Consider the following 24,978-nt stretch of genomic DNA (forward strand, 5'->3'; position numbering starts at 1 on the left):
ATGGGTAGCTAATTTGTTTTATCCAAATAGCTGCAGCTACTTCAACACCTCTAATTACTTAATTATATGCAATTAACATTTCGTTGTTTCTTTTAAAAATAAATTATTACATAAATACAAATTGTGCAAACACAACATATTTACTGTATTTGCAATGATTATTTTTTCCACAGATTGATTTTTATTTCTTTTAAACTTCATTTTTGTGATATTGATTTGCATTGCAGTGTTGCTTTTGTAAAGAAATAATTGCGACAAAAAAGCGAGTGCTTAGCTAAGTTCACTGAAAAGCATATGCCGTTCTGTGGTTTTGGGCTAAAAGATCCGCAAAAGGATGCTTAATGTGTAAAAATTACACTTTTAGATGCCGTACTGGCGTACAGCTTGCACACAAACATGCCGATACTTTCAACTGCACATAGCAAAGCCTCTAAATCAAAGTTGGTTTTATTTTCGTAATAGTAGTATGTATGTATGTAGTACCCTCCATCATTTGGCTAACTCAATATTGCTAATCAGTTATTATATGTATGTATGTATGTAAATGTGTGTGTGTGTGTGTGTGTGTATATATTTGTTGGTACGCATTTAAAATGTGCTTGTTTTGCTTTGACTAAGAGTTTGTTGGACTAATAATTGCTATTAGTTTAAATTTTCCATTAAATATTTGTAATATTTTTAGTAGCAATAGTAGTTGTATCTGTTTTTACCACAAAATTTCTATGTATCAAAATATTAAAATATTTTTTGCTTATAAAAATTTGCATTTTTTTTATAAATGTGTGATTTATGCAATTTTGGTGTTTTTTCTTTGATGCTTCCCTTTGGAGATTTTTGTTTTAAATCTATTTTTATTTAGATTATATACCTTTTACAAAACAGAAATGTTACTCAGACTCTGCGTGTCAATGGATTGCCATTTTAAAACTTTCGCTCTCGCTCGCTCAGTGCATTCATGTTTATACCACTAGGTAACTATGCCATTGTTGTTGCTCACTTTGCAATTTTGTATAAAATTCTTATTCTCAAATACACAATTGAAACGAATTTCTTTCCAAATTATTGCTGACTAAGTAGGCTTTTGCATTATTTTGCAATTTTTCTTAAGTTTCTTAAAACGCTCTTTTTTAGTTTACCGTTATCTTTTAAATTTTGCGCTTCAATGCTATGTTTTGCTGCTAAACTAGTATTAAAATTAAGTGAAATTCAGCAACACGCCAACTTGCTTTCAGCAGCACACGCCACACGTCCTTTCGCTTTCATGAATGTATGTATGTGTGCCTTGACGTTGCATTTACACTTACGCTTTTTCTTCTTCTTGCGTTCTTCTCGTTGCTCAAGCCTATGGAGTTGCATCGCCATTCTTCAAGCCTTCGATACCTCGCTCCGTGCTAATACTATTCTTCGCCGTCGTGATGGTTGCCTTTTTGTCAACGTCATTCGACGTCACATCCGCTTTGGCATCCTCTGCCCTCGCCAGCCGCGCCATTTTATGTATATGCGGTGATGATGGTGAAGTCAATGTTATTCTACAATAAGAAAAAGCTTTTGTTTTTGTATACACACAAAACGTATATCGGAAAGCGGATCACGAAAAAAGTGGTGGGCAGGGAGAAGTGTGAGTTTTGCAAACGAATGAGTGAAACAAGAAGAATGATGCAAATAAAATATGTGAAACAAAACCATGTTGCATATAAATAAAATAATATTGCAAAATTAAAGCGAAAGAGGAATATAGTAGAAGACGTGTGCCAGGATGTGAGTGAATGGGTGACAATTCGATTAAAAAATTTTTTTTTTAAATATACCAAAAGCCGATTAGTAGTGATGGAGATGGTGTTGGTGATAGTGATGATAGTGAGGCAGTTGCAGGAATGTGGAGTTTTTGGTTGTTTAGGTGTCGAGGTGATGGTGTATAAGTGGAATACTTGATTAGAATCAAATAATATATATAAAATCTAAAATATATATAGATAGACATATGAATGTATTTACACGCACTTAATACAATACTGCAAAACTGTTCTTAATAGAAATTATATTTATAGAGCTCTTTAAGCGTTAATACGTACTTATCATAACTGTTAATTACGTCTGTCACAAATCTCTCCTAAAGTACCTCAAGTTCTTATTTGTTCAGTTTATTATAGAGATGATATATAAAATGAGTCAATAATGGCCTGATCTTGAGACCGCATTATCTGAGAAAATCACAATTGTGTTGGAAAGTAGGTTGGAGTAGTCAAGTCTGGCTTATTATCGACTCAAAGTAAAAACAATATTTCGATAATTTGATATGAACAATTTTGATGTTTGCCCATACATATATGATAAATGGTCTGCGCGGTTCGAACCACAATTTTATAGAAAATTATTTTACAGACGACGTAAATCGACTGCCGAATTCTTTCATTAAATTGTTACTCGTATGCAATTTCGTAGTTTTTAAAGTTTGAAAGTTTAAATAGGCAAACTATGAAGCTTAAGCTACAACCACAACAGCCTTCTATTCGTCCTTCCTTACATCAAAAAACAAAGAAAACTTCACTTAACTGGATCGCGTACCTTACCAACTAAGCCTCCTATCTAATAATTTATAGCTTCACTTATTATAAATATATTTTATTAGTTAATATACATGACAATGAGACCGCTTACCTCGGACTATTGTCATCCTTTTCATGCACCAGCGTTTTAGTTGAGCTCGGGCTCATCAATTCGCCGTTTGTGGTGCGCTTTACTTTAATGGGGCGCAAACGCTCCTCTAAATCGCTAAGCGAACCATCTGTGCTGTGTGAGTCCTCACTAAAATTTAGGTAAACAAAATATAATAATTAAAAATGCTTTGCTAACAATTGACTTATATACAAACCTGTCGCTCACGTCATCATCACCCTCCTCCATAGCCTGCTGTAGATCAGCAATGCGTTGTAGCGCCAAACGCAAATCATTCTTGAGAGCAGACGACTCCGACTCCACTTGTTCCAGTTTCTTTTCGAGATCTTTGCGTTTCGTCACCGACTCTTGTTCTCGTGACGCCGCCACATGATACTCTTCGCGCATGTCACGCAAACTCTTTTGTGATTTCTTGAGTGCATCTTGCGCTTGCATTTCACGTGCCTTCGCTTGCGCTACATCGTTCTGTACCTTCTCGAGTGTCTCTTTGAGTCGCGATACTTGCACTTCGAGTCGTGTGCGTGTAGCTTGTTCGAGGTCTAAGCGGGATTCTAGCTCTTTGGTGCGCAGTTCTAAGCTGTAATATGGAAATGACGTAAGCAAGCATATTCGCTTTCAAAACCTATCTTGAATATTACTTGAATCCTACAACTTACCGTTTTGATAGCATCGCTGTGGAAGGATCAGCCATACTCTCCACATTTTCCAAACGTTGCTGCAGTTCGCTCACTTGCTCCTTTAGATTATTGCGATCTGCTTCCAATTCGGATAACTTGAACTCATACTCGGAAGCAGCGATCTGCTCGGTATTTAACTGTTTAACAGCTGCGCTATATTTCTTCATTAACTCTGCGAGTTCCTCTTCGTTCTCTTCGATTTGCGCCTGCAATTCGGCGCGATCACGATGCGCTGCATTAGCACGATCTTCCGCATCATTACGTCCTTTTTGTGACTCTTCGAACATGGCTTGCACTTCGGCGAGCTCAGCTTCGGCCGCTTGTCGCGCTTTCATCACGAGTGTACGCGCCGATTCGGCGTCTTCGAGCTGGTTGCGTAGCTGTCGTATGAGTGCTTTACCTGGCGTTTCCGCCTTTGAACGCTCCAATTGCGCTTGCGCATCCTTCAATAGCGCCTTGTATTTGCGTAGATCACGTTTTAGTTTTTGGGTGGCTGCCTCCTCGGCCTGACGATCCATACGATCTTGATCCTCCATCGATGAGAGTCGTCGTTCTAGTTCGTGCTTTTCGCGTAATAGCAAAGTGCGCTCTTCGTGTTCAGTCTCGAGTTGGCATTCCAAAGCTATTTGATATTTATTTCAAAATTTGTAAACAGTCTTGGTAAAAATAATTTCAGGTCATAAATGTTTACCTTTAATCTTTTTGTAAGAGTTGTTGCGCGCTTCCTCCAACTCGTCGTCGCGTTGTTGCGCCTCACGTCGCGCTTCTTTGCGCATGGTTTCGAGCGACATTTCTAGTCGTAGTTTGGCCTGTTCCAATAATTGCACCTGCCCGGCCATCTCATCCAGTTCTTCTTCTTGTTCTTTGACACGCCGATCCAATTCATTCTTTGAACGACGTAGTTGTGCGATTTCCTCTTCGGTGCTGCCACCGAAAGTCATCTCCTCCAATTCACGTTGTAGCGACGCCAACTTCTCTTCCTTGAGTTCGAGCTCAAGACGAGTGTCCTGAAAAAAGGAAGGAATATTCCTTTAATACACCATAGAAAGTGAAAATAGTTTCGTGGTCAAAATTGGAAAATTCCATTAAAATAATTTTAGGATCATGCTCAATCCGTTCATATCATCAGTACACACTTCTAGACATGTCGGGATTAGCAGAAACTAAAATTGCGCATAAAGATGTTTCTGCAACTCTGTTTAAGAACGGAACGGAATCGAAGAAGATAGATAAATTCGTGTAAGATATGGGGAAAATAATGTACACGGAATAACTAAGGTAGTTGGGTCTAGAAAGTCGGCAAAAGAGGAAAGGATCGGCATTTATATTCGGACAAGATCTGTAACCATTAAGAAATGAAAAATATAGAACCGAGCTTCGATAGATATAAGTCGAAGGAATAACTTATAGCATTATAGAGGAAAGTGCCGCAAGAGTGTTGATTATTTTTGTGTTAATTACAAACGCATTCGATCTGATATCAATATAGTATTATATATAATATAAAAATCGACTTGAACTTTATATAAAACCTCTACATTCTATTTGCCGCCCAGTATCAAAGCTCTTGGTTATGTTCTGTAAGATGTAAATATGAATGGTATTACCTTAGCGAGCACGTAATTAGCTCCATTAAGCTTAGCAAAACATCAACGAAACCGTAGCGTAGAATGAGCATTTAACGCAACAATCCACGTCGGCGATTCCGCGAAAAAATCTTGTGCAATAATTAGAACAAGAATTTTCCAATGAAAAGAGAGAAATAACTACTCTCACACATACAGACATAGGAAATGGTGGCATGTCGTTAGTCTACTTAAAAGAAGACATCAAAATGAACCGGTTGACCGGTTTCTAGCGGCAAACGCGTGCCCAACTTTATCACAGACGGATAAAAGCAATTACGGCGGAGGGTTGGCGAGAGCCGGACTCTACAATGTTGCAATATCCAAAGTACTGAACTCAATGTGTCTGTCTGTCTAACAGTGCAATCGATCAGGCGACCGACTATGGTCATGACTGCGACTGCTACTGGCGGCGCTTCGGCTCACTGACTTACTGGCCCCACGGGCACAAGCGTGCATGAACTCCGTTTTGTTGTAATTTACGGTTTCAAATTGTATCGCTTTCCTCATTCTAATGCATACAGACGCATATACATATATTTGTACGTATTGTGTGCCTTGTGGGCCAGTGGGCCGCTTTAGAAGACAACTAAAAAATTAACCTAACGGTCTGTCTAATTGTCGTCACAACGGCGTCTTGTTGCCTCGGGCGGTGTTATTTTTTATTGCTTTCTGCTCGGTTTACTTTAAAATGCTTAGGTAATTAAGCGCGTTCAAGCGCAATCCAAATGTCAAAGTGCTACAAACACATTAGCGCGGCGCAGTTTGTAGAGTGTTTAATACTGATAGACTCTCTGCAGCCGGTTTCTTTTCCGCTCGATCGCAACAAGCGTTTAATAGCTGAGAAATCTTTTACTGCAAAAAACGGTTACGGTTAAACTAATTTCAATTGACTACGGAATATTTTTTAATCACTTTAATTAAATTATGAGCGCAGACAAACAGCAATTGAGAAAGCGCCCTCAAGACAAAACGCACAAAGGAAGGCGGATTTAACAAGGACCAGTTGAGTCAAGAACGCCCACAATTGAACTCGATGATACTTCACTCATTACAGTTTTTATTACGACAAATATTCCATTAATTTATATTTATGGGACTCACAACTTGTCGCGTCTTAAAATCGTAAATGTTTGCACTTGTTTAAAAAAGTTGTTGTTGGATTATGAATGTTTGAGCTGCATACTACCAAACAAAGATGAACTTGGCACTTTGCGGCCCTGTGAGCTCGGACAACTACTAAAAGAAACCACTGAATGCCAACAGTTTCCTGGTAATTATCATCTTTATATAGCGAATAACATAATTCTTGATAACGATATGATTTGAAATCGAAATCAATTTGCAATATATTCGCACGGAATTTCAAAATTAACTTTATTCATGCAAATTAAGTTCTAAATTAAAAAAATATGTTCTATAAAATAAATTCGGTTATGGCACAAAATTATAAATACACAGTTCCATTCCATTAGAATTCAATTCGCCCTATACGGAAACCCTTTATGTTAAAATATATTATATAAATTAAAACTCAGTTTCTGTTAAACATTTTGTAATTATTAAGCAATTTTCGTAAAGTGGATCTGAAATCTATGTTAGTGGTTATTTTTTCTTTCTTCAGTTGCTTTTGAAAGAAATAAATATGAAGAAGCCGGAAACCCAAAAACTGATAACAACCGCAAGATAGTGGACGCGTATCGTTTCATACGGAGTTTCTTCGATAACGGGCATTCTTTAAAGCAAACTGCTTGCTGTTGCTTTAAAGCTGTTTTGTTGGATAAATATAAAATTGAAGGAAATATTAAAATTAATTAGCTGAGGCTTACTGGCTCAAGTGGGCAAAATTTGTCAAACTACCTTCTAAAATCTGTAGTTCACTTCAGCTATCTTTGAACGTTTATGTTAGGATATTCTTGAAACTGTGCTGTAAACCTAAGAGGGCTTTAGATAACCTAGAGCATATGTATTACATCTAAGCATAAGACAAAATAAAATTAATATTACTTCGGTTTTTTTTCGAAGCCGTTAACTAATTATATTGCTGTTGTGATTTATTCTGAATGGCCTCTGAAGAATAGTGAGTGATGAAGTAGTTGTTTAGAGCTTTTGAAAGTGAATATGTATTTTTAATAAGTTTTTGAGGTTATATCGAAGCCGACACATACATTCTTTACATTCTTTTATTATTAAATAAGCGACTAGAAAGTAATGACTTCAGTCGTAAAGAAGAACCAAGCAAAATAGCGCATCTGATCAAAAAACTATAAAAGTTTTTTCTAGATTCTAGTCAACCGATTTGATCTATCCTTTTTGTCATCACAAGAAAAGAGGAGTCTCTTCTCTGTGGGGATAGTTGATTAAGACTTGCCTACATCCAGAGTTCGAATTTTTGCTATAAAAACATGTTTAGACTTTTTTTTTTTTGTTGAATTCCGACTTCCTAATTTTCATCCAAACTTGACACTTACGAACATTATAAATTTAAATTCGGCAGTGGTTCATATGAAACGCGATATTGAGTCGATGAGTGTTGAGTGAGCGCACCGGTTCGTAACCAATGCATTTTCCTACAAGGTAATGTTAAACTATATTTTTATGTGAGTATGGAAACATATAAACGGAAGTACATATCTTATATTATATATTCAGTCATAAACACATATATTCATACATATAGAACATATATTTATAAATAGCACAATTATGCAGCTGTTGACAAAAATATTGGTAATTACTTAAGAAAAATTAATGGAACCTACTTGTAGCAGCGAAGTAAAACGCAGACGACTCATCCTTTGTGGTGGTAATAAGTGTTATCGTGTTTATTTGTATGTATTGAATGCACAATTGTATGATTTCCTTTTAATCGGCGGCATATGTGCAAAACATACGTGTATTTGTGTACGTATGTATGTATGTTTGAATGCAACACTACACAAATTAAAGTAAAGCGCAAGGAATTTGACAATAAAAATATTGTGTTTCAAAAAAAAAAAAAAAGCTTAACAACTTAGATAAAACTTGTAAAAACACATTAAGTTCTTGTATTTAAAATCGCAATGGCGCCTGTTAGCAAAGTGTTGAAATCATTACGTTGGCGTCGGAACAGACGGAAGTGACAAAAGTTTGTTTTATGAATTTTGTAAAATGTATTAACATATATTGCACGACAATAACAAGAGGCACAACGAACATGAATAGTTACACTTGCACTTGTAGTAAATAATAATGCAACAAACACTAAAGTTGTAAAAATATAACAACAAAATTTAACAAAACAGTTTTTAGCACCACCTTATAATATTTTTTTTTAAGTTTTCAAGTTAAAAATTGTTTCTTTATTATTGTGTGGCATTAATGATTGTTATTAGTTTTGTTAGCATAAAAAATAATCGTCGGAAAGTTTTGTGAATTGGTTGCTGTATTTTTTTTTTATTTTGTCACCCTGTAAAACTACAATATTTGTTTTGTTTTTTTGGTTGACAGCTGTGTTGAGTTAGCTGTAATTACTCAGGTGGCGCTACAAATAACTTCTTTTAAAGAAATATTTGTATTGTCATCAATGTATGTATTCTTTTATCGCACTAATGAGTTATTTATATTTTAATGCTTTTTAACGCCACATAATTTGTACCAAATCAATTATCGCTTAACAATTTAGTGTACTTATTTTCACTTTTTCACACATGCATTTTCGTTATTTTCGTGTAGCAGATAAAAAAGGATTCAAATTATAAAAATAAACCAACCAACCAAATGCTTTCTAAAGATTTTATTATTTTGCGTCGGATTATAATGCACAAAAACAACAACTAACGAAACACAAATAAAGCGTTCCAATATATTGTCCAAAGAAAAAGAATAGACACTCGAAAAAACGTGCGTGGAAATGAAGCGTACACAACCTACTGATAGCCGGTTAGTTCCGACAGGCTGGTTGACTGCATGATTGTCTGATAGTTTCCAACGCAGTTGTTTGTTTGTTTCACAATGCAGACAAAGTTAAGGCACAAACAAAGTGGAAATAAATAAAGAAGTCAGCAAAAAAAAAAAAAGAAACGAAAACCAGAAGAAATGCAAGCATAATACAGTGCTACGCTATCGCAACGGAGTGGTGGTGAGAAGTTATCAAAGCGTAGCTAATAACTAAACGAAAGGCATGGGAAAATATACATATTACACACATTCATATGTATGTCTATAAAAAAAATGCATTGCTCCAGAGTTTTGTGATTCCACTGACTACACTCAAACTACACTATAGGTATGCAATAGTTGCTGGAGCAGTAAAGAGAAGCAACAATGGCGCGAACAAAAAGATATACGGCAAGAGCACTAATACAATGTTTGCTACCTAAGCGATAGTGACTGACCGAATAATAAATGTATTCGATTGTCAAATTCGTATGGCAAGGTATGAGGAATTTTCAATGCATGTTACTTGATTCAGTTTAAAGCGAAACTTAAAGCATTCGAGATCTCGTCCTAAAAACGCGTCAGTAAAAAAACTAAAAAAACATATACCAAGACACTCCTTGTTCACTCCTACTAAAAACCTTTATTTTAATATTATAATAAGCCTTGAAGACTAAATGATTTAGTATCATGAACTTTAGGGCTCAGTAAAAGTTGCCTATTACTTCTCAATGCTTAAGCTTACACAATATTTCTTCTGAAAATTAGCTTTAATTTTCATAATCTTTGACGGTAAAAGATGCAAAACTATATCCGAAATTTTCAACGAAAGTCTGATCTAATTTTCCTAATTTGACTATAATCGCGTAAGTGGTGTCTACGCCAATTATGAAGGAGAAGAATTTGACTGTGGTAATAGAGGATTTCACTTGCGATACCTTAGGTATGTTTGTGTATCCACAACTTATACCATTTTGCCAAAATGGAAAAAAGTAAATAAAATAGTAATTCGTATTCTTTTTTTACATGCCCTCATATGTAAATATGGTACATAACCTCAAGAATTGATTGAATAAATAACTCAAAATATATATGTATTTTATTTACAAAATTTCTCGAAATTAGATTTTAATTATTATTTTTTTTTTTTAATAGAAACTTACATACGTATATGGGCATATATTTAAATTTTTTTTAGACACCACTGTAGCACCGCCAGTTGACGAATTGAACAAGTTTGAATGTTCGATACACTGGTTTGAAGCGAGCCAATATCGAGTAGACAACAAATTTGAAACTAGCAATAAAATACAAGTACGACTATACAATGGGAATATGTTAATGAAATTTTCAACAAGTGTCCTTGTAGAAAAAATAAATAAACAAATAGTGAATAACAGTGATTGCCTATTTTATCAGCATTGAAATAAAGTATGAAAGCACAGTAGAGCGACATGTTGGATAGTACTCTGAAAGAAATGCGCTGTTGGAAGCAAATGTTTGATATAATCAGCAAGGATTGAAGCGATGTAAATGAATGTTGGTGAAAAATGTGCGAATTAATGTTAAATATGCATAACTCAATATATAAAAAATACGAGAATATCTAGATATAAGAAAGGAGTTCGAAGGATAGAAGTATTGTATCTATAGATATTTATCTTTCTTCATAGAATTTAAAACATTTTTTAATTAGGGCTTCTTTTTGTATATGTATTTTGTAAAGAAAAGTGATTTGTATGGTACAATGCCATCCTAAATCCTGAATACTTCTTCTGGTTGGTAATATATTTTTGAAATTTTACAGGCATTCATACGCTTCATTCATAGTGGGTATGTGCAAGGGACAAATATTTTATTTGAAATTTAATTCGTGTGAATTAACATAAAAATTTTCTAAAAAAATATATAAAGAATACAAATTTAGCAAAGCACGATCGGATTTAAATATCGGCACCTAGTTTCTAAATGAGCACATTTTCGAATATTAAGATTTTTTAAGTTAACAGTTTCGCCTATTAAGAAACGCAATAAATATAACGAGTTCTAAAAAATAAATATTTAAGAATTCAGAATAATGAAATACATAAATTGTTTATTTAACTAATTTGATTTTGAAAAAAATGTCTACTTCGGTAGCGAAACGGTCCAAATATATATATTTAAAGACTTTTCTTAAAATTATAATAAAAATAACGAATGTCCAGATCCGTCTAAAAGAGAATGGCTTGTGATAAAAGATTTTACGCAACATAACAAATATGCTCGGGCAATAATGAAAACCTCTCATGGCAATTCAAAAATTTCTTTACTTTACCTCTACTTGTAGTATTCAAAGGATTTTTATGGACATCTTTTTAGGGACAGATATCCCATCGAGGCAGAATAATAGCAGCCAAGGACTGATTACTATTAATATAAAAATAATAAATCGTTTTCCGACTATTTTGGTTATTACTTAAGCCATTAATTTTACGGCCATACATACTCGTACATATAAATTACTCATTTTTGTCCCATTTTGATATTGTCAATATTAAAAAGTTGACTCACCGCTAAGTTTTGCTCCAATGTGAATTTCTCTGCGATGAGTACGTCCTTTTCACGTGATAGCCTATCCTTGGTTACTCTTTCTTGACGAGCAGCATCCTATGAATATGCAAAATATGTTAATATAAAACTAGAAACGGCAAAGAGCATGCTGGCTACAACTAACCTGTAACGATTGACATTCCGCATCGAATTTACGTTGTTTCTTCTCCAACACATTATTGCGACCATTCTGCTCTTCGAGCAACATGCGCAAATCATTCATTTCGTTGGTCATCTTTTGCGCTTTGCGTTTCCATTGACCAACAACTTGACGTTGCTCTTCGACCTCTTCGTAAGCATCGGAGAGCTAGATATAGAGATAATAACAGTAAATATTAAATAATTAATTGAAATTTCAAGGGTTTGGCATACGCACTTTCTTCTCCAGCTGTTTTTTCAGTCCCACTAACTGCTCCAAATCGTGTTCGTGTTGCGTCTGCAAACGTCGCTTAGTGAACTCGAGTTCGCGCGCCACACGTTCATACTTCAACTTGTAAACACCGCTGCCGCCTTCCTCATTCTCGGGATCCTCATCTTCAGATATGCCATTCAAATCGGATTTGGCACAAATTAGTTCCATTTCCAGCTTCTCGCTGTTCTCTTGCAAATTTTTCACCTTGTTTTGTTGCTCGTTGAGTTCCTTTTCGAGTTTCAAACGTTCGGCAGTTTCCGCTTCAAGACGTTCGGTGGCGATATTGGCAGTGGAGCGCTCCTCGGCAAGATCCACTGCCATTTCGGATAACTGAAAATTTAGAATAATATAAATTTTATCAAAATATTGTTATTTACCAGTATTGACGTTGAAATTAAGTAAATAAGGCGGTGGAATATGCCAGCTTTTATAATGGAATAAAAACATACATATGTATTTGTAGGTTTTCTAAAAATATACAATCTAAAAAGTTATTTTAGTTCTGCGACAAAATTTTCCAACTTTGTTGCAAACTAATTTTATCTCTTGTGGGCCGCAATATTGTCTCCGAAAAATTTAACACCTGCCCAATAAAAAATAATTTAAAAAAATATGGAAAAATTAGTCACACAATGTTTTTGTTGCTCTGGTGTTTGAACAACCACTTATAAATGTATGGTACATAAATATATATGTATATACACATAGATAAAGATATATAAAATTATATATCTTATAGTATTATTGACACACTAAAATCCTAATGTGTCACAGTACTACTCATGAACGCATCGACACATTTAAACGCATACAATCGTACACTTTGACGCAACTTTGTTGACGCGGCTGTCAATGTCAAAACCACTCATTAATAAAAAATAAAAACAACAAGAATTTTGAGCTCTTATATTGCTTTCGGGAAACCCAAAAAGCATGAAGAAATGCAAAATAGTTTCATTACTCACTTGATTTTTGATCTTAGAAGAAAGTAAAAAAAAAAAAACGTTTTGGAAATTTTATAATAGGTATGGCAGGCGTCCAAAATAATTTGCTTTTTATTGTGATTTCCATGAAACATACCGAAAATTTAAGCAATGGTGACAAAACAGCCCACAAAATTGTCAGCGTAAAGCCTTAGAATATAGGATTTGGTGTTATGTACGCAGATATGTCTGTCCATTGGTTTGGACTATGTCTACTTCCTATATGCAAAGAAATTTTGGAGGATTGGAAAGCATTTGTTCAGAGGAGATTTTCTTCTGATCTAGTTGAATATAGCGGAATGCTTCAAACTTGCCGAAGAATACCCTTTATATTATATATTACTAAAGCACGTGAAATGTGCGGTCTCACATGCGAGTGGTTTCAACGTTTTCAAAGCGGTCGTGAGGATATAAATGACGATCAACATGCGGGCCAATCAACATCCGCGATCACCGGAAATTCCATCGAAACTGTGCGTGAATTCATCAAAAATCATTATTGAAATTCATGGAATTGGAATTGAACATCTCCGAAACTTCGATTTATGTCATTTTGACCGAACATTTTAGCTTGCTTGCAGGGTTTTTTCCGCACAAATTGACTGATGAGCAAAAATTGCTCAGACCTAGAGGCCATTCAAAAGGCTTGCACCGGCATACTGGTAGCCATACCGGCCAACGAGATAAAACACTCATGCTTTAGGACCATGCAAAAAGCTATTGAAGCAGAAGGAGACTATTTTGAATAGAATAAATTGATTTTGCCGAAACAACCATTTGTTCTGTTTACTTTGGAACGAACCTTGTCTATATATATATATATATATCAATAAATAATGTGATGAAATTATATTAAGCATTTTTAACGACCTAGACCGATAAAAAGGAAAAGAAAATATTTGCCTTGGTCTTAACAATAGAAAATAAAGAATGTCAAACTAAATTAAGACATAGACAATGAAAAATTCTTTTAATAATACAATACTTTAGTAAAAAAGAATAATTTAATTTGGATTTGGTTTTTCTTTATTTCAAAAAGTTAGTTTAAAAAAGAAAGTACTTCTCATTAGCCCATAATTTCTATCAAAGGTATTGTTAAATTTTCACCAAAAACTCGAGTTACAGGATATTGGAGTTTAGCATTGAGTTTAGCATACGATTCTTTTCCTAGAATGTTAACTGATTTTTAATACAGAAATCGTCAATAAAGCTGTAGTTTGCAGCACAGTACAATATTTGCACATTATCTAAGTATTGCTTAAAAAGTATTTTTTCTATTGAACGCATCCGCACACATTAGAAATCAGAACTCTTTTCCTACCTCATCGAAATCGTTATCGTCTTCCTCTTGTATGGTGCGATCATCGTCATCATCATCGGCGACTGACTGTTCACGTGCCACCGAATTTGAGCGCGAAGTCGGTGTGTGCGGCAAAGTTTTGCTCAGTTGAAATGCCTTCGTGAGTATATTTTGCGAGGAACGTGTACGTCCTACCGATGAGCTGCGCTCCATACTATTACGTTCACGTTGACGCTCAATCAAACTAATTGTATCGTAATCATCATAAACCGAATTGGTTGGAGTGGTGCGACCACTGTCCAAACTACCAGCCACACTACCTGTAGGACCCACTGAACCTACACGACGCGAGCGTCTGCCCAACGCTGTCCATTCTTCTTGTACATGATCGGTGCGACGCAAAAAGTTCTGTATCTTCTCCGAAAGATATGCTGAGGTGGTGCGTGGATCCTCATATGAAGGTGATGGGCGAAGCGTTTGATGCACCGGTTGCTTCTTGCAACCCAATACGAAAGAGAGATTTGCATCGAATACAACTGGCGATTGTTCGAGGTTCTGCATTTTATAGACATCAAGTGGATCGCCGCGTGTGTATGTTTGTGGGAAGATGCGTCGTGGCGGTGTCGTAAGACGTGATGGTGTAGAACGACCATTGGTCGCGCTAGTTGCACGAGATGTGCTGAGTGATGAACAACGTGAAGACGTCGACAAAGCCGGACTGGGTGAACGTTGCGAGAGCGTACGTAAACGCTCTGAACCACTGCAGCGTATAGCATTTCCACTCGAACCGGTTGTAGAGAGATAATCTGTTTTGGGAAGAGGTAGTTTCAATGATACCTCAACGGCTGTTTCGTTAGCAGAAGTCGAGATATTATTATTACCGCTAATTCTTGAAGAGAACGACGACGCCGACGAAACAGACGATGAAACACCGTTACTACCATAACCATTACTGAAGGAAGAGTTGCTGGAATAGGTGTTGCTGGTTGAGTTGATAGAAGAAGCAGCGTTAGCTAAGGATTGGGCAAGCCGGTATTGGTAAGAGGATTGATTTTTGGCACCGTTTAATATGAGACCATCTTCCGAATCGTAACTTTCTTGCGTACGCCGCGAGCTACGTGTTATCGTGGTTGTGGAACTGGTGACATTACTGCTGCCGTCGCGTTCTCGTTGCTTCGACAACAACTCTACTTGTTTGCGTGCACGTTGTTGCTGAGCTTGTGGCGGTACGGGTGGGCGTGAGGAAGCATTGGTACTAACCGAGGTGTTGGAGGACAGCGAGGACGCGCTTCCGCCACCCTTACTTAGTGGATTGGGGTGATCGCCGCCATTCGTTGCTGGCGGTGGAGATAGTGGACCATTGGTGGCGCTTGTATTGGCTGTATTCGTGTTTGTTTGGGACGACAATACAAAGGTGCTAGGTTTTAGAAGACCGGTTGAACTTTGCGGTTTGGAACTGCGCATAGCTTCAAGGACGCGCTCTAAAAATTTAGAATTATCTATGGACTTCTCACTGGCATTTTGCGTATTACATGATAAGGTTTGCTTGGTTTTGACATTTACTATTGATGGTTCAGGTGTTTGGGTCTTAGACACGGACTCTGATTGTGTGATAGTCGAAGTTGTTGTGTACGTGACAGTGTTGCCATTTAACTGTTTCTTATGGGTGGTCGCTGATTTAGTATTTGTTTTATTTTGTAATTGAGTTGTTAGTGTGGTTGTGTGGGTTTTATTCAGCTCCTCGGTAGTATGTGTATCTGTAATGGTAGGGACTTTCGTCGTCTTTTTTAATGGCGTAATGCTGCCATTAGTTATACTAGTATTTGAAGTGAGTTTACTCTTGCTTATGGTTTTGGTAGCGCAAGTTTTGTTTGCAATGTCGCCGGATTGAGTTGTTTTTGCTTCCTTAACAGCTGTTACTTGCTGCGATTGAAGCTTCGCTGCTGAGCCCGTATGCTCAACTTTCTTCTTTATGGTATCACATTTAGTAACATTTGCATTCTTCTCGCCTGTAGCAACTTTGGAATTTGTCGGTGTTTCTGTTGCGGATGAGCTGATCGTTTTAATGTGGTTATCTTCAGCTACTTTATTGCCACTATTGCCATTGTTCGAGCTTTCCGCAGCTAAATCAAGCGTGGGTTGTAATGGCGCCATTTTTTTGGGCGTCACATTTGTAGGGGTCAGGTTTACTTGTGTATTAGTGACGTGTGGCATGCTGTGATGTGCTCATTACGAATTAACGACTCTGAGCTCTCATACATACATACATAAGATTTAAAAGTAAAATCAAACAAAGGGTTAAGGCATTCACTCTGAATAGGTGGATTAAAGTCTGCTTCGAATTTTGGTGATGATGAGTGATGAGGGATGTTCTACCAATATTCAGTCGATCGCGATTTTTTTTACAATTTTTTTTATCTGCTATGAGTTTGCAATCTTTCGGTGTAGCTGGTATGTGAAGCCTTGGTCGTAAGCAAATGATTTGGTTCGTTTGTGTGTTTTCAATTTCGTTGGTTTCGTTGAATTTTCTTGTAAGGCGTATCGATTAATTTAGGGTAATTTTATATATATTTATTATTAAAAAATTATTATATTTTTGCAAAAAATTTGCGCACCCAAAAAAGTGTTATTGTTTTTCGAAAATTTTGTGTAATCTGCAGTTTTCGAATATTAGAAACCAAAAAATTTTGATTAACCACAATTTTCAATTTCTTTTCACATTATTTCTGTTTACACATTTTATACGAATTTTTGGAAAAATTTTTAAGCACGCTAAATATTTCTTGCCTTTTATTTTGTTCTATTTTTATTATTATTGAAATTAGTGATCTTATTTAAAGTTAAGCGTTAATATTATTTATTATTGTTATGCCAAAATATAGTTCCTAATTATTTTAAATTATGTTTTATTCATATTTTTTTTTTTAATCCAGATAATATTCTGTCTCTTATACACATCTAGATGTGTATAAGAGACAGGTTTTATACACTAATTATATTTTGTTATATGATTATATTTTTATTCTCATTAATTAATTGTGTTTGTAAGTCTGTATTTTTTAAAGTTTCTGTGAAAATTAAGGTTATACATATACATATATTATATTTTAATATATTTGTTAAAGGACAATTATTTAATTTATAGTCAATAAAAATCAKTAATAAAATTATTTAAATAATTATTTTCTGTATCTTTCTATTTTTAATTTTACTATTTCAGGTATGTTTTTTACTATTTCAAGCATGTGTATCTGTTTATATTTAATTCGATTTTACTTTTTATTAGTTCTTTATGTATTTTTTGTCGTTTTATTTATTTATTTTTTTTTGTATTGTTTTTTTTTATATTTACATCACGTATTTTTTATTTTTATTTTATTTAGTTTAATTTTTATTTCGAATTTTACTTTGCAACATTTTTTATCTTAAATTATTTTATTTCTTTCTTTCATTTTTTCATGTGTATTTTTAGAACTTATTTTATTATATTGTTTGTTTTATTCTTTGTATTTTATTTTATTTTTATTTTTTTAAATTAATTTACATCTGTTTTTTCTTTCATGTACTTTATTTTATTTTTATCTTTTACTTTTTTTTTACTTATTTACTGTTGTTCTTCATTTATTTTCTGTTATTTGAAATATTTTCAAATTATTTCCAATTTCATATCATATTATGTTGCATCATATTATATACTGCAAACACATTAAAAAACATGTAGTGATCATGTATGTGACTATATGTATACGAATGTATGTACTACATATATATATATACATATGTATATGAATAAAAAAAAAAAGGAAATTCCTTTGCAATAGATTTTGTAATTTCTCTTTGTAAACTTGGCAACTTTATTTTCGCTGGCAGGTGCTTAAATTTTACTTAATAAAAATGTTCATTTGTACAAAGAGAGTTTATCATTGCCTTGGTTTATGTTTAATCATGTATGAAATTGCACTAAGAAATTTTCGCACTTTTTCCAATTTAACTTAATAAATATGTTCCACTTTTCCAGGCTTTTTTTTTCAAATTTTTATACAATAAATATATCCGATTTCCGTACACAGCGTTTGTATCATTTAGTTCCGAGTAACACGAGCCGCACGGCCGTTTGCTTGCGAACGGATGTTTCTCAGTTTAGCGCAACCCGTTAGCTATTTTCGATAAATTCGGAAAGCGTCTGACGAAATTTATGCAAAATTTCAAGCACTCAGCGGTTCACTGCGCGTTCGGTTCGCCACTGCTACTCGGCACTGACTGACTGCGGCGACTGGCTGATGGACGAACGCTGGCGATCGCTTTTCAGGCAGCGCGCTGGGAATAGCACAGTATACCAAAACACTCAGTGATTATTTGGCAGGCAATTGGATTCTCGCCGATCGCTGGCCGGTGCCTAGCCAATTGCTTACCAGAACATATCCGTCACTAATGTGGTATACGCAATAGACTAGAGATCGCCAAAAAAAACTCAACCCAACTAACGGTTAGTGAGTGTGCCAAAGCGTTGCGAAAATAAATTCGACAAAAGTAAGACAAACAATAAAAAAAAACAACGCAAAGAAATTAAGCATATTATGCAAATGCTGTGCTTTCCATAGCCTATTTCCTGCGTCTATCGCTGCTACAGAGCATTGACAAGCGTAGCTCCCATCCAATTAGTTGTTTTGCCGGTGGCAACAATTGGACACACAAAAGGCAGATGCGGCTGACGAATTCGCATTTGATGATCTATGATTCTCACACTGAATTTTCAAATAATCGATTTGCTGAGTCGCTGGGCCAAGCTGTTGGCGTGCGCCTGCAGCGCTCATTTAATGGATTTTCCCAATAATTCACTATTATTCCGGGGGCTTTGGTCGACTTAGCGCGCAATCATATTTCTTGCTAAATGTATCTCTGTACTTATGCTGCAAATTATTCTATTCAATTTTTTCGTCTGCCCAATCTGCCACTCAATTTGTTTATTTGGTTGTCCCAGTAGCACCGATTTTCGAAATCTGAAAATGTTGTGTCTATATGCATTTGCACACGTCTACTAGCTTATTGTAATAATAAATTTTGATCTTCAAAACTTTTGCCAAATGAACAGAGATTGAACAGAGCCGGTTCGTGGCTACTTAGTTGAGCACTCGTACACGCCTGTACGTGACTTTTTAATTGCAAAAGTGCGCCAGGCAAAAAGTTGTTTGATCTGTGAATAATTTTTTCATTAAGCGCTTTTTTCTTCTTTTTTGTGTGTTGAATTGCTTGTTTATTTTGCAGAGTGCGTAAAATGTTTATTACTTTAGCGGCAACAAAATCACATCTAAGTGAGTGGATAAGGTGGAAAGTTGATTAAAGAAAATCGATTGAACATAATTATACGGTAATTGCAAAATTTAGGAATGATCATGTTTCTGTTGTTGTAGAATTAGGAATGATCACAGAAGTCACCGCTAAACGAATAAACGAATTACATAAATAAGAAAGTGATCATCAATCTCATCTTTTATAACACGGTCGAAATTCTCTGGTTACTTGAACGAGCAAGTATTGTTATTTTTGTAGTAACTTTCAAGAATAAAATTTTGACAAAATAGAGAGACTATGACATCTATGAAGGTGAACAGTCTATATATGTAATCTTGAGTCTTCCGTGAAAATAGTCAGAAGATATCAACCGAAATTATAGCTCTGATGCTGATAACAAGACTTTCTCCGATGAAAAAGAGACAAAAGATAAAATCACAAAAAAATTAAGCGATTGGCCCGCAATATAGTTGCCAATGCATTGTAATTCCACATAAAAGACAAAAAATAAATAGTTATTATACTTATGTAATAAAAAAACAACAAATAGGAAAAGAAAATAGAAAAATACGAGTGTTATTCGTTGGCATTCATATCAACCAATACAGTAACTCATACAGTCAAGTATCTCTATCATAGACATATATACAATTGTACACTAAGGCCGTGAAACACCAAATCAGAAAACAGCTGTTTGCTGATCTGCTTGGATCTAAAATATAAAAAACACACTCAAGGCAATACGATATGCCGTGAATGATCTATTTTTAGAATTGAAAAGGCAAATACATAAATTTTAAAATATTCTCATATTGTATAAGTGGTAGAAATACAGGGTGTCACGCAGTTATCGCTGTTTCAATATCTTCACAGTTGACGAAGTTAAAACACTGTTCCGTTTATATCTTGTAAGAAATTTCGAATTGTGATCGTCAATTTTTTTTTTTCGAAATATTGTTTAATAATGAAGACACGTGTGCAAGACTATCGTGTAAAGCTCCATATTTACTTCGCCTAAACTGTCTACTTTCGATTTGTCCTCTGTTTTTGGGTTGCCAACACTACAGAAATAGCGACAAATTTAAAACAGACGTTGATTTTGGAACACCCTGTATTTAATTTCAACATTGCGTTAATTTTAGGACATCCCTTGTACAAATATTTATATAGATGAGAGCATAAACAAATATATATTTCATCCCATATGAAATGTTACATAACACTGTATTAATTCGGTTGAGGACGAGCTGTTCGTAAATATATATTTGAAAAACAAAGACGGTATTTTAACGTATTTTCACCCCTGACAGACTCAAATGGTTGGGCCAAACTTTTTTTTTCTGGAAATTGAGTCATTAGTATTATAGAAAAGTAATTTCTGTTTTTTTTTTTTCGAAGTTAGCGTCTAAATTCGCCATATTTGTAAATAAAGTTATTTCAAACATCATTATTAATTATTGTATGAAAGCATATAAATGTAAAGAAGTACACAAAAATACTTATTCTACATTTTCTCGTTATTTAAATGATGTTTAACATTTTTCGGTCAAACTTATGTAAGAGATGCTATGTATAGGCGGCAAAGTTGGATCTCTCCAAAAAAATCCAAAAATCAAATATCTTCAATTCCCAGGCGCTTTTGCCGTATACTGTTATGTTTTTGTATATTTAAAAGTTTGTACTAAAAATTTACATTTCTTGTTACATACGAATTGCACTTAGAAGCATATTTACCCATCGTTTGGGCGCAGGGGAGACACACAAAAACTGGTTGTATTGGTCACCATGAAATGCACATAATTTTAAAATCGACGAAATGAAAGTGTAAACTTGTCGAAAGTAAAATGATTTTTTCTGGGTGCGTCTTGTAAATAGAAAATTACATTAATTTTTGATATCCGTGCTAAGTGAAAAGCTAACAAATGAAAAAAAATAAATAAATAAGCAAAAAATGAAAATCAGACCTTGCAAACAATCAAATGCCACTGCAAATTGCTTAGATAAACAGGAAGAAGTTTAATTAAGAAGAAATGCGAATGGGTGTAAATTTTGGATTCAGGGTTACTTCATAGTTTTTTAGCGACATTATGGTTACAAAAGTACTTTCAGGAAAGTTTTCAATATGCTTTTTTCAAAAACATCACATAGTGTTATTTTACTTTTATAATTGGTTGACAGAAATATCTTTCCTCATCTAGCTGTGAGTTAGCTAGAAATAAGTAATAAGACATTTGAATAAAATGAATTCAAAAAAACAAGGACCTTTAGGTGCATACAAATATATATACAAACTGTCATTACGAAAATTGTTGTTTTAGAATATGATTGATTTGCTTTCTTTCTTTTAATGGTAATCCTTCTCTCATGAAGAGTTTTCACAATAATTTTGTAGCCTCTAAAAAAAAGCCCAGTTAAAGGAAGCATTCCCAGTTAGGGGTGCATTAGCGAGGTGTATTTTATCATTGGAGCATAAGTGTGCACGCAATACTCGAATTTACGCTTGGCTTTGATCATCCACTCTATGGCCATCTTAAAGTTCAAATCAATGTAGGTATACGGGATACACCAAAGTAACAAGGAAATGTGTCTATCTTCTGAAAATACTGCGCTAAAGATAACACGAATAATCAACTGAGTGAGATTGAGAACATAAACAAATGCACATTAAAATAGTTTACAATTAATTTGTTTGTATTTTTCATTCATTAATTATCAACTGAAATGGATTCATATTTGTTTTGATAAAGGAACACCTGTAAAATTTCAAAACAAAGCAATATTGCAAAAATATATAGGCAGCGATATGCTGAAATAGCACAAGTCACCTTCAGCCAAGGTAACTATTTACAAGGTTTCTTAATAAGTTATCGTGAATTTTGCTTTTCTCCAAAAAGTATTTATTTATTCATGAATATCTATTTAGTTGCCTTCAAAGTAATCATCTACAGATATATTGCACTTCTGTCAGGTTGTTTTTTCAACCGTCAAATCACTTATAAACTAATTGTTTGTGATTGTTTTTAGCTTCTGTTCCTACGCAGTTTTAATCTGCTTAATCGTAGTGTAGTGATGCCCTTTCATAACCTTCAACAGTTTTGGGAACAAACACATCATAGGGGATCAGGTCTGCGACGACTGCGGCTGCGTGAATGTGTTGTTTTGCCAACAAGCAACGTTACGTAAGCAGGGCACAAAAAAAAAAAACAAAAAACCATCTTCTCGACCCTTTGAGCACATTTTATAACGCCGATAAAAAATAGCTTCACCTTATGCCACAGTAAACATTTGGAATCCGTCCGTTTAAGATGAAAAGTAATCTGTTATTAAATAAGTTGTTTATAAATACATCAATTACCATTTTAGCGCAAATAAAACATAAATAAAAGAAAAAAAACTTTCAAACCATTTAATTCACATTTTCTTAATCTATATTTAAATTTCGCTAATTTGTTGTTTATTTTAAGGTTCTTAAGTTTTGTTTGATTTTTATACGCATTCCACCCATTTCCCATTGTCTATCTTCTAACAAGTTGTTTGTGAATTCACGAGTACAATGACGCTTTGCGTCAATACGCGTCGTATACTCAGCGATCAGCTTGACTCATTCGATAAATACGAGCCATAAATACTTTCGCATCCTTTTTTTTAATTCTTGAACGGAATTGTATTTGAAATATGTACTGTCACTGTGGCATGTTGACGGATGCGTATTTTTAGTTGGCCTTTGTAATGCTGACCGATAGAGCATCGAACGAATGTGATCGGGTGATGTATCCGTTCGTTTTTTTGGCGTTTCATGTAAGTTCGTAAAATTCTGTGATGATTGTCGTCAGCAGAACTTCGTATTTGGCAACTATTGGCAGTCGACGTCCAACTCATTTTATATATTTAATAGTCGATTACTAAACATAATTCGATATACCATAAAATTGCGCGAGTAGGAAATACAGCAAGTTACTAATAATGGATTTTTTTTTTTTTTTTTTTCAAGGAATCATTGATTTTTTGCATAGTGCTGTCACTTAAAGAGTATTTAAGTGATAAGGAACTCCTCTAAGATTGTTTATTTTCTCTAAAATATAATTAGATATGGTTTTTATTTCTTCAGCGAAAAGTGTCATAATGACATACTTTTTTGTCATCGTCTTATTGCAAAATCATCAAACCGTTGCTTTGAAATGTATAGTATACCATAAAGTAGTTTGTTTAGTTAGTCTTTGGACTTTTCAAGCAATCTTTATAAACGATCTTCTTCTTACTCGTTTATGATGAAGAATTACGCTGAATATAGTTAAGATCCCTACATTAAAGCATTGTATTCACATTCTCGGTTGTTTGTATCATAATTAAGACCTTCTTCTACTGAATCCTACCACGTAGCCCAGTCTAGTATAATGTAGTGTTAAACATATTAATGTGAAACTTAAGTACCTATTCTTTATTTGAAGTTAAGATTTTAGTAGAGATCATAAGTTGATTTTCATGTCAAATACTTTCGGTTAATTGTATAAAAACATTATATGACATTCCTGTATGAAAAACCAAGTGGCGCCACTGTTTACGTAGAAATAATGCCAGTGCGGGAAACAAATAGAAAAATCGTGTGTTGTACTATGCTATGGCAAGCAATGTTATCAAAAATATGTTTGTTTTGCACTTTCAAACAAAAAATTTTAATTGTTCGCTTATACGAAAAATGTACATTTCCACTTATTTATTAAGTAACAACATGTGCAAGTTTTAAATGTAAACAAAAACCCATTATATACCACAAATATGTATGTATATATTACTGCATTGTTATTCAGTATTTGTCTGAAATTAGTTCATGGTTGTTCGCACAATTTCTTTAAAGACCTTAAAATGCAGAATCTCTAATATATACATCCGTGTGTATTTGTAAAGTAATAATATTCAGTATACATTTTTTAAAGATTTGATTTATTGCACTGTTTTGCCAAAAAGACAACAAMAAAAAAATAAAAATAAAATATATATTTAAATTTGAGTTTAATTGATGCTGACATTAGCATGGAGCAGATGTTATTGCATAAATGTTTTAAATTTTGAAAATGTTCAGAAATATTTTGAATCTATTTTTTTTTTAATCTTTAAATATAAAACATGCACGGACCAACTAAATAACACAAAAAAATATGTTAAATTTATAAAGTAGTATACATATGTAAAATAGTTAAATAAACGAAATAACAAAAATATGACATGTTAACCAAAAAATCAAAATAATAAAAACTTTCTATTCACCGAAAATTGAACACATTGTAGCAGCTAATTATTACATTTTTTGAATTTTTGGAATTTTTGAAACGAAAAAATGCATTATTTTTGCTTGCGAATTCCTAAACAAAATGCAAAATAATATAATTAATTGCGTGTAACTGTAATCATAGCAGAGTGGCAAATGCCCGCAAGTTCATTTCACACATTTCTCATTCGACAATTTATTTATTTCRGTTTCACTTATTTTTGCACATATTTTATT

The 24,978-nt window shown here is 34.2% G+C and overlaps 1 protein-coding gene across 14 annotated transcripts in view; it reads right to left on the bottom strand.

Moving 5' to 3' along the window:
- Positions 1-573: 573 nt before the first annotated feature.
- Positions 574-24,978, bottom strand: part of LOC108969839 (unconventional myosin-XVIIIa) — a 111,817-nt gene continuing 87,412 nt past the window's right edge. For 5 of the 14 annotated variants that reach the window (XM_018934834.1, XM_018934818.1, XM_018934826.1 and 2 more), the window contains 8 exons: positions 11,865-12,230; positions 11,613-11,795; positions 11,450-11,545; positions 4,045-4,360; positions 3,333-3,975; positions 2,873-3,253; positions 2,659-2,805; positions 574-1,529 (listed from right to left, as the gene is read on the bottom strand). In XM_018934834.1, coding sequence (XP_018790379.1) covers positions 1,343-1,529; positions 2,659-2,805; positions 2,873-3,253; positions 3,333-3,975; positions 4,045-4,360; positions 11,450-11,545; positions 11,613-11,795; positions 11,865-12,230 — 2,319 coding nt within the window. In that variant the 3' untranslated portion in view covers positions 574-1,342. Of the gene's footprint in view, positions 1,546-2,654; positions 2,806-2,872; positions 3,254-3,332; positions 3,976-4,044; positions 4,361-11,449; positions 11,546-11,612; positions 11,796-11,864; positions 12,231-14,204; positions 16,802-18,068; positions 18,074-18,110; positions 18,257-24,978 lie in introns of those variants that run through there. The other 9 variants (XM_018934897.1, XM_018934881.1, XM_018934873.1 and 6 more) reach the window with 9 other exon arrangements.

The sequence above is a fragment of the Bactrocera latifrons genome, unplaced genomic scaffold (genome assembly GCF_001853355.1).
Source record: "Bactrocera latifrons isolate USDA-ARS-PBARC rearing strain unplaced genomic scaffold, ASM185335v1 scaffold_106, whole genome shotgun sequence".
Lineage (NCBI taxonomy): Eukaryota > Metazoa > Arthropoda > Insecta > Diptera > Tephritidae > Bactrocera > Bactrocera latifrons.